This window comes from Gekko japonicus, unplaced genomic scaffold (assembly GCF_001447785.1).
Source record: "Gekko japonicus isolate JY-2015 unplaced genomic scaffold, Gekko_japonicus_V1.1 scaffold728, whole genome shotgun sequence".
Taxonomy (NCBI): domain Eukaryota; kingdom Metazoa; phylum Chordata; class Lepidosauria; order Squamata; family Gekkonidae; genus Gekko; species Gekko japonicus.
In genome coordinates this window covers 359,383-370,373 of record NW_015163624.1, presented here as the reverse complement: position 1 = coordinate 370,373, position 10,991 = coordinate 359,383, and the positions used below count along the sequence as shown (strand labels likewise).

The 10,991-nt window shown below is 41.3% G+C and overlaps 1 protein-coding gene across 1 annotated transcript in view; it reads left to right on the top strand.

Moving 5' to 3' along the window:
- Positions 1–10,991, top strand: part of SFMBT1 (Scm-like with four mbt domains 1) — a 45,897-nt gene that overhangs the window by 9,410 nt on the left and 25,496 nt on the right. The window contains exons 2-4 of the mRNA XM_015407478.1: positions 4,725–4,819; positions 9,352–9,592; positions 9,960–10,048. Of these exons, the coding sequence (XP_015262964.1) occupies positions 4,725–4,819; positions 9,352–9,592; positions 9,960–10,048 (425 nt within the window). The remainder of the gene's footprint in view (positions 1–4,724; positions 4,820–9,351; positions 9,593–9,959; positions 10,049–10,991) is intronic.

Below are 10,991 nucleotides of genomic sequence, written 5' to 3'. Positions count from 1 at the left end.
TTATTAGATTTATAGCCCGCCCTCCCCACAAGCGGGTTCTGGGCGGCTCACAGATAGGGCATGTATGCTAATAGTTAAAACATTTAAAAACAAGATAAAACAATCAATCAATTACAACAATATAAAGTGCTCAAGATGTTTCAGGAAAGTCTTCAGTAATAAGATGGCTTCCTGGAGATAGCAGTCCCAATTCAGTGGTATCAGATCCACGCAACGCTGTAGTTCATTTAACACAGGGCCATCTCACCCCCCGCTGTTATAATATAAAGTGCTCAAGATGTTTCAGGAAAGTCTTCAGTAATAAGATGGCTTCCTGGAGATAGCAGTCCCAATTCAGTGGTATCAGATCCACGCAACGCTGTAGTTCATTTAACACAGGGCCATCTCACCCCCCGCTGTTACCCATCTCAGTTGGTGGTAGTGGTGGAAGTAGTGGCGGCTCCTACTTGAAAGCCTGGCAGAAGAGCTCCGTTTTGCAGGCCCTGCGAAAATGCGCAAGGTCTCGCAAGGCCCGGATCTCCTCCGGGAGTTCATTCCACCAGGTAGGAGCTGCCACTGAAAAAGCCCTGGCCCTGGTAGCAGCATACCTGGCATCTTTGGAGCCTGGAATCACCAGCAGATGTTGCGTCCCCGACCGTAGTACCCTTGGGGGAACATATGGGGAAAGGTGGTCCCTTAGATATGTCGGACCCTGGCTATATAGGGCTTTAAAGGTAAGAACCAGCACTTTGAAGCGAATCCGGTACGCTATTGGCAGCCAGTGCAGCGCTTTCATTTCAGCACAGGTCAGATGTGCTCCCGCCTAGGGAGACCCATCGAAAGCCTGGCTGCAGCATTCTGCACTAGCTGCAGCTTCCGGATTTGCGACAAAGGCAGCCCCATGTAGCGAGCGTTACAGTAGTCTAACCTCGAGGTGACCATCGCATGGATCACTGTGGCCAGGTCATCACAGTCAAGGAAGAGAACCAACTGCCAGGCCAGCCAAAGATGGTAGAAGGCCAACTTGGCAGTGGCTGCCATCTGGGCCTCCATAGTTAACGAGGAGTCCAGGAGCACTCCCAAACTCCTAACCTCCAATGCTGGCACCAAAGGCACCCCATCGAAGGTCGGGAGAGGGAGCCCCAACCCCTACCCAACTCAGGCCCAGGACCTCCGTCTTCACCGGGTTTAGTTTCAGCCGACTCAGTCTGAGCCAACCAGCCACAGCTTGCAACGCCCGGTGAAGATCTTCTGGGCTGGAGTTCGACTGGCTATCAAGAATCTGCTGTAAAGAGAGACACAAAGCATTAAAACATTTTTATTAATGTTGAACTTTGACTTTTATTCAGTCCACTTTGCTTCTTGTGAAAAGGAACAGTTCATCCTGAAATGGTTGGGTGTGTCATGCTATATGCGTGGTTCTGCCATGCTTAATAACAAGCCCCACCCACTATTTATTTGTCATGTATTACCTGTAGTAAGGTGGAGCTTAGTTTCTTACTATAGTTTTATCTGATGCTCATCTGGACATATACATATCTGACAGAACAGTATAACAAGTGGTATGCTGACATAAATTTGAGAGGACTCAAAGTTAAATTTAAGTTAGATACAGGTGCTGAGGCAAATATCTTGCCAGCTAATGTATTTAATGCTCTCCCTGGACAGAAGATATTATCAAGTAGTAATGCAGTGTTGATGGCTTATGGTGGGACATGTATAAATACCATGGGTACCATTGTTTTGACATGTTCAACACAACGAAATGAAGCTGAGTTAATGTTCTATGTTACAAATGTTTCATCACTTCCATTGCTGGGGAGGGTAGTGTGTTATACATTGAATTTAGTACATAAAGTAGATGTTGTACAGTCAAAGGAATTGACTTGTGAACAACTGTTAATGATGTACAACGATGTCTTTGAAGGTCTAGAGGAGTTTGAAGGGTCCCATCATATATATATAGATCCAACAGTTCCCCCAGTAGTTCATGGATGCAGGAAGGTGCCATTTACAATACTGGATAGACTAAAGGATATGCTGGTTCAGTTGGAGGAAGCAGACGTGATATCTAGGGTGGTGGGTCCCACAGACTGGGTAAATAGCTTGGTGATAACAGGGGGGGGAAAGGGAATTTACGTATGTGCTTAGATCCTCGCGACTTGAATAAGGCAGTTCGAAGACAGTACTATACTATTCCCACTGTGGAAGAGGTCCTGACCCAGTTAGCAGGAAAGAAAATCTTTACAATAATAGATGAAAAGGATGGGTACTGGCAGGTGAAATTAGATAAGTCGTTGGCATTATTGTGTACATTCAATACCCCATGGGAAAGATATTGTTTTAATAGTTTGCCGTTTGGTTTGGTGACATTTAGTGACGTTTTCCAACAAAGAAACTATGAGGTTTTTGGTCATATTGAAGGAGTGTTTATGATTGCAGACAATATGATTATAGTGACAAGGACTGTAGAGGAGCATGATCAAATCCTGCATCAGGTGATGGAAACAGCAAGAGCCAAAAATGTAAAATTTATTACATGGGGACTCGAAAACTGTATGAAGAAATTAAACAAGTTGACCTGGTTATGTATTAGTCACATCTCCTAAGAACAGTGAAACATGGTTTTCTAATAATGTGTTTCTCCCACGTTTTGGTTACTTTGAATATTCAATCTGTTTTCTGGAACAACAAAATCTCATCAAAATCCCTTCTCCTTTTAGTGATTCTTTAATATTTGTGGTATTATATTTTTAGCCTCTCTCAAATTCATTTGAGCGCAAAGAAATATTTATCTTTAAATGAGAGTTGAGGTTTGTAAGTGTGTACAAGAACCTGCTCTGCCCTTGTCCTTCTATATCAAGGTATATAAATTGAAATAAATAGTTGCTGTTGAGAATATTTTTGTTTATCTTCTTTTGTCTACTTTGAGGTTATAGTTTTCTTTTTTCCTAATGTCTGTCAAAATGTTTGTGTAAGACCTTTTTGATTAGGCAGCATCTGGGAGTTGAGGATAAGGAAGGGTGACTTTATAAGCACGACATTTTAAATTGTCCATGTTTAAAAATACATTAATTGCAAGAATCTGGTTTTTGTCCCTAAAGGTTGCATTTGCTATGTGACTGTGGATTGGTTATGTTGTAAAGCTAATAAGCTGTCTAAAATACCGCCCATCTTTCCCATAAAAGCACTCCAGGCACTATATAAGTACAGAATGTGAATGACAGAGAAGAATACAGTCCTTCATAAAAACAATAAGTGAATTGTAATTGTAACTGGAACATCTGGAATAGTTGAGGATCCTGGGCTAGATAAAACTGCCCAAGGACTCAACCATGAAGCCTAGCTGGGAAGTTACTTTATTGGAATTAAAAGCTTTACATGCAGCCTTTGAAAGTAAAGAGCACAATCAGGCATAGTGAGCTATATTTCTGTTTAAGGATTGATTTGCTGTGGCATCAGGACCATACTGGTTATAGACGTATGCTGCAAGTCAATTCTGAATGGGAAGGATTAGGAGCTTTGTGTGTCTGGAAGATGCAATGTTTTGCCATCACATTAACATTCCTACTTTTTATGTCCATTTTGTTGTTGTCTCATGCTATTTGCATTTTAAATTGGATTGTTTGTTTTTTTCAAAGTCTTTTGATCCGTATAACAACAGAGATGCACATTGTGTCTCTTTAAATAGGCTTCCCTGAAGAAATGCCCTTGGGTGCCAAGCACACTGAAGCAGCATTGGAACTTCCAGGAATCCACATTTCTGCCAGCTGACTAGCAGTATGGGCTCAGGTGGCATAGAGGTGGTTCAGGCATTATGCAGGACTGTGGTTTGGATCCAGCAGAAGATTTACGCAGACAAAAGGAGGAGCATTTTTGCCAATTCCCTCCCAATCATGCTGTTCCTGGGGTACCGCCCCCTCCCAGAGCAGCATTTGGGGCTGCAGTTGGGGGGGGGAGAAGCCAATCATACTCCCCAACAGAAAACCCTTCCATAAGTGGCAATTTCTGGTGGATCCAAGCCTTTGCTTGGCACTATGAGAATGAGTCTGGAGGTTGCACATTCTTTTCTGATAATTCTGTCTCCTGACTGCAGCCACGTGTCTGCTACCTCCTACAATATTCATGAGTGCGCCTGATTGTAAGTGTTTAGGGGGGGGGTAGGGGGAAAGGAGAGGCAGCAAAATTCCCTTTTATGAACTTGATCCATTTACAGCTCTATAGGATTCAACCCATGGATTGTAATTCTGTTTTACTTGGAAAGACAAGCTGTAGTTTGTCAGTTTGAATGAAACAGAAAACTATGGATTGTGCTGAGGCAGAAGTAGAATTGATAAAATTGCTGTGACGGGAGAAGGGAGTGCAAAACCATTAGACTCTCTAGCCTGTCTTTGTGTTGCCAAACCATGACTCAACATGATGTATCAATCTGATCCAAAGTCCTAATTGGCATCTGTAGTGTAAAACCAGTTATGGTTGGTAGCTCTAAAAAAAAAAACCCTCCTTTTTCTTCCCAGACACAATACTGTTACTGCATACTTTTGCCTGGGGTGGGGTCATCTTCTCGCCAAATCACTGAGACAGATTAACTATTTGGTTTCTTAATGTACTGATTCCCTGTAGGATCTCTGTGATTATTCTGAAGGAAATGTAGAAACATTCCTTCACATCCAAGGGATTTAAAAGGACAGAAACAGTGAATTGTCTTCATTAGAGAATGTTGTGCTGGTTTTGATTTATTGTAGATGCAGGATCTGGTGTGGAAGAGGCTGAATTCAATTGGGATGAGTATTTGGAAGATACAGGAGCACTCGCAGCACCCCACAGCTCATTTAAGCATGTAAGTACGCATTTGATCAGAGTCATTCGCCTCTGTTTTATACATCCTTTGAGGTCTCATCTGTACAGAGCCGTATTGTCAGGAAGCTCTTTTGACTTCAAACACTTCAGAACACCAACCCCCCCCTCGGGGGGGGGGGGGGGACACCTCTTGTTCTGAACTTTAATGTCATCAAAGATGCCAATAGGAGGTAGCATTAGTGGAGAGCATTTACGTCTCTCTGCCTTGCAAGGGATCTTTGTGTTCCTACCGATGCTAGAGACAGACCCAAGTAACTGCTGGCTTTGAAAATATGAAAGCATGGTCATTGCATTTTTTCCCTTGTCCCAGTATGCTTTGATGCAACCGAAAGTCTTTTGCTCTGGTTGTAAACTTAATTAGTTAAAGCGCTTCCCAGATCACCACTTTTAAGGTTATCATGTATTTCATATGGAATAGTACACTTTATCAGCAGCGTCTTGTCCCCTCCCCCCCAATACACTTTCTGGTTTAGCATCTAGCCTGAGGGCTGTGAAGCAAAGCTAGCTTGCGACTTTGTGACTTTCTTAGTCCTAATGAACGTATTATGTTACTGTTGCTGCTTACATTAGTGGTTAGTATAGCTCCAGGGTTTCCATGGTAATACATTGATTTTAATAATGTAGCAAAGTGTCGTGATGTTGCCAAAATTCGTAATTACCTAGTCTGGAATATAAATTTTCCTAGCTCATGAGGCTTGGATGCATCTCAAACTGAAAGCCACTACTTTGAGAAATTCTTCTGTAGCTTACAATGTGAGATTCTGAATATACATAACTTTTCTTTCAGTTTCTCTTTGGCCTAGGCGCTAGTTCAGCACAGTTGAGGAAACATCTCCGCAGAGTGAATTTTCAGTTTTGAGTAGTCGCACCCAGGAAGCTTTCTGAAAAAGAAGTTGGGCCATCCCTGGGTTTGTCTGACTGTACTGTAGGAATCCCCACCCAAATTGCTGATAGTATTGTGGAAGCTTTTTATTATATTTTCTGTTTCCTAGCCTTTGTTTTCTGAAGAACTGAGTTTATAAAAAATATTCTTCCCACGTCTCAGTCTTAAATGAGGTGGATGGTTATAGCTCTGCTGATACGTGCTGTGGTGTGTTCATCCCACACCAAATAGATGGGCCTTGCTAGAAGTGGACAGTCATTGGGATTAGAGAGAAGGCTGAGATGGAATTAGGATTGCCAGCTCCGTGGTAGGAAATACCTGGAGATTTGGGGGGTGGAACCTGAGGAGGGGAGGGGAGGGGCTTCAATGGGGTAGAATGCCATAGATTCCATCTTCCAGAACAGCCATCTTTTTTCAGGTGAACTGATCTCCATCACCTGGAGATCAGTTGTAATAGCAGGAGATCTCCAGCCACCACCTGGAGGCTGGTAACCCTAGGTGGAATGGATGTTGGAAACTGGTTGGCATTTCTTATTGTATTTGAAATAGTATTTGGGGAATTTGTTGTGCTCACTTTAAAAAAAAAAAGCTGTATCCAGCATTCAGCTACTGGGGCATATTGGGGCTTTAAGAAATGAAAGTGGGTGAAGTCCTTGTGGAGATGTACTAGCAATTTTCCTCAGCTAAACTGCTGCTTCAAGGATTTAAGCAAATTGGAGCATTCTTTCTGTGTGCTCACAAATTATTCAGTATCTATTTCTGCACTTGTCTATTGTATCCTTATAGAAGTAAAGATTCCCCCTTGTGGATAAATCAGTGCTTTTTGTTACATTGTGTAAACTACACTTTGCATGTAATTACCCGGGGGGAGTTAGCATTTTCCAAAACTTTTAATGCAACTGACTGTAGTCCTGAATATGACACACACACCCCCCCCCCGGAAAATGTTAGTATTTGAAATAATGAATTTATTTTTCCAGTTACTAAAAATTCCCTGTACTATATTGTACTATAAAGTTACAGTGTTTCAGACAGTAGTGTAAATGTGTGTTTTATCACCACATTTTAAACAGCATGCTTAGTTTCCACACAGCTGATGTTAAGGCTGAATTCTGCATTCATATGTACCCCAGGAAAAAAGATGTACCGAGTCAAAGGAATCCTATCATGTAAGATTTTGCCAATTAAATGAGCTAGTTTTATGTTTATATACATATAATTGCTGAAGACAGATCTGAAATCATATTTCAGGTTTCTAGTCAACTGGTCACCTGGGATTGTTTTCAGTCACACCACAATTTCACAGTAGATGCCCTAGCATAGGAAAACGTAAACTGGTAAAAAGCTGAAAACAGCCTTATGCTATTGCAGGCTTGCCAGGCCACCATAAGAGGGTGCTATTTGTGCACAAGAGAGAATTTTATGAGAAAGTTGCCTCAATTCCAGAATTATTCCAGGCTTACTTGTTTATACCACATAAGAGAAGTTCTCTCTCCTGCCGCGCCCCCCCCCCCGTTATTATATTCCACCATGTCCTTTATGAGTGCTTTAAAATTAAACTAAACTATTTTTTAAGTGAGAGAGCAGTGAAGTTTTTGTAGCAAGCCTTGCTGACTTTACAACACTGTATTTTTCTGCATTGGTAGGTCAGAATTAGAACACTTTGAAGGCCTGTGAGGATTTGCAGAGGGGAAATAATAGATTTGGAAATAGCACCCCTCCCTCTGCACTCTGGGACGAGATAAGTAGCTCCTTGATATAGTATCGGTTTGTTCCATATCTGAGCACTTCCTATGCTCCAAGAGGTAGGAGGGGTAAAAATGCCCTCCTGTCATGCTGTAGCACTCAGAGCTTTCTGTCCAGTCCTACCCATCGAAATTAGTCCTATCTTCCTTTACCTTCCCTAATTGCTTATAGTACTTGAGAATGGGGAGGAGGGTCTGAAAGAGTTGGGGGAGAATAGTGGTTGGGCATGCTTCCTACCCAACACTGATTTCAGCACCTCCCTTCCATCCACTGAAGAGTGCTATAAACAATCATAGGCGTTCACACCTTCAGGGACTCCTTTGGGGTGTGGGAAGGTACGATTAAGATTGGAGAAAATACTTCTTTCTGCTCTAATGAGGAACCCCCCGCAACAAAAATCTGTTCAGCTTCAATGTCAGAGCCCTTTGGAGTTTATAATATCCTATATTGGGGGGAAGGGAAACACATACTTCTTTGTGATCCGAATTCACACCCCCAGCCCCAAGATGCTATTAGAGACTCTATTAGACCAATCTATCACATTCCTTTTTTTCTTTTTAGGGTTTTGATTTTTAATTTGATGTTCAAAATTCTGTGCATCTTCAGGAGCAATATATATACTTTGTCCTCATTGCGGCATTTGATTAGCTATTTGCTTTTTAAAATTCATAGGGGGGGTTGTGCATATCTGGAGAATCCTCTGTACAGTCAAAAAAAATCCTAAACTGTGGGTAGCTCACTTTCACTGCTCTGCTGACAGTTATTTTATCTTCAAGTTCATTACTAGAATGTGAGAGTTGCAGCACTGTATTTTCAAAGGGAGGGGGTTAATTTACCATTTATGTTTCACATGAAGACAACACTTCTATTAAGTAGAGAATGTTCACAGTGCTGCTCCTCCCCCAGCCCCAGCAAACAAATGTGGTTAAAATGCTGTGGCTGGTTATGTACATACGATTGGCCATGTTAATGTCATCTGAGAGTAGGTAATAAATAGTGTGGTATCATTTCAAATAAATTCTTGTTGGCTTTTAGCGGCACATAATCTTTTTAGATAGTTACAAATTGAATTTTGTAATCTGTTTTAGTATGCCTGGTATTGTGGATTGGTTACAATTCTCTACACACTGGTCTCTTTTATGAGGAAAGGAGCTGGTTTTTTCCCTTTTTCCAGACTCCTTTGGTTCCTATAAAACGTCTGAGCAAAATACTGGTGGGCTGTTGCCATGGATGGCTGCTGACTTCACTGGTTTTCCCAGGCATGGCTATGTAATTGGTGGAGGCAGAAAAATGATAAGCAGTGATCAATTATGCTTGCTGGATTTGGGGCTGTATTCTGGAGTTCTCTGCCATAGGGCTATAATAATCACATTGTGCTAGAAATAGGTTTGAAACTGCTGGTTTCTAATTCTCAACATTAATCCCCACTCTCTTTTAACTTTGTATTAAAAACCATAGTCCTTTCTTCCACTCAGTTTTAATGGAGTTCTCTTTTGGTTGCCAGTTTATAAAAACTTTCCTTTGCATACTTATTGCTTATCCTTCTCATTTAGTGTTTTCTGAAAATATTTATTTACCTAGCGAGTGTCCCGAATTTGCTGAAATCAGCTGTTCTGAAATAAACTATCTGGATTCTGCTGTTACTATTTTTTCCTTGCTGTTACTATTTTTTCCTTACAGTTGTATCCAAATCTTGTGACCCTTTTATCCCAAGATATTCTGTTGTGAGTTGATTTGATATTAATTGCAGTTAGATCCAGAGATGCTAAGTCTTAGTTCCTGTTCATATTTTTTAAAACTAGTTTATACAAGCCTGGTATTTTAAACATTATATTGCTGTACTATCAGATGCTCAGATTGTAACCAGAGTTACCTTTTCATAGGTGGATACTAGCCTACAAAATGGCTTTGCGCCTGGCATGAAATTGGAGGTTGCTGTCAAACCTGACCCTGATACATACTGGGTAGCCACCATCATTACCACTTGTGGGCAGTTACTGCTACTACGATATGATGGTTATGGAGAGGACCGCAAAGCTGACTTCTGGTGTGACATCATGACAGCTGACTTGCATCCAGTTGGCTGGTGTGAGCAGAACAAGAAGGCTCTCAGAGTGCCTGAAGGTAAAAGCCTACCACAGGAATAAGAAAAGCCCGTGAAACAACTTTTCAGTAAACCTTTTGCCACTTGATTCAATCTGACCATATTCAGAGTTCTGGCAGAATCTTTTATCTTCAGTTCCTCATAGACCTCACTCATGCTTCCACAAAGGTCACAATTCCCACCTGCCATCCAGCACTGGACTCTAGAAATGTGGGTGTTGCGCTCAAAAATATTAACTGCAGTTATTGTTGCTGAACAGTGCAGATATTGCTAACCTGTTCGGGGAACAGATACATGAGCTCCACTGTTGACCTTCTTAAGATAAATATAACTTGGTCTTTTTGCTGCATTATTAGAATATAGCTCATTTTTCTTCTTTATTTTTAGGCATCAAAGATAAAATTTCTAACCAGGAAGAATTTCTGCAGCAGACTCTGAAGGGAGCTTGCAGTGCTCCTGCCAACCTTCTAGAAGGGGTAAGTGTTTTACATGCACAACTGGCAGCAGTAAAGAAACTTTATTCCTATTATCTTTTACTATTGTCATTGTGTAGTACAAAAGCTATAATAGAGCAGCTATAAGAAATTAAGAAAATCACAACAAATTAAGAAAATGCAACCCTTCTGCAGCAAAAAAAAGTCCTAGAGAGTTACTTCTTTTTTAAAAAGCTGGAAATTCAGGGGAGCGAGTAGATTGTGGCTCATTGTAATGTTGTTGTGCTATAGCAGTTTAGCAATTGCCAGTTTTAAAAAAGCTTTCCAGGGGTATTGGAGGAAGGGGTAGTTGCTAGGGGCTGAGGTAAGGAAAATGGAGCCAGTATGGGCAGGACCCTCAGAAAGGCTCACTGTCCCATCTGCTTCAACTGCATTCTTTCCAAAAAAGATTATATCAAGCCAGGTTTGAAAAAGATGGCAACAAAGCAGAGGAAAACCTAGAAACTGGGATGATAAGGGATGAAATCATGTGGATGCTTCAGTTTGGATGCAAAACTCTGTGTGGAAGCAATCTCCATGTTTGTGGTAGGTTGTGGCAGCACAAACACACAAGGAAGGGAAATTTTAATCTTGGTGTATATGAATGGTTTACCGCAGGATGTCACATTTTACAAAATAGATACAAAGGTCCATGAGAATAGGTCCTCCGTAATTGCAATAGAAGTATTTTTATCCCCTTACAAGGTAAACAGATTAAACTTTTTAATGGCAGCTGTAGCTCACTTGCCTTAGCAATCGATTGGGGGAAAGTCCCTTGAAAAGAAAACATGGGAACAATTGCAGATTCTTAATGGGGTGTGAATTACAGGTTACCATCACTTTGGCTGAACTTCTTTCAGGCTGTTGAGTGGAAGGTGCAGTATTGTGAATCATGAAAATGGAAATGCTTCCTTGCTGCAAATGGCATGTTGCTATAATTCCTGCT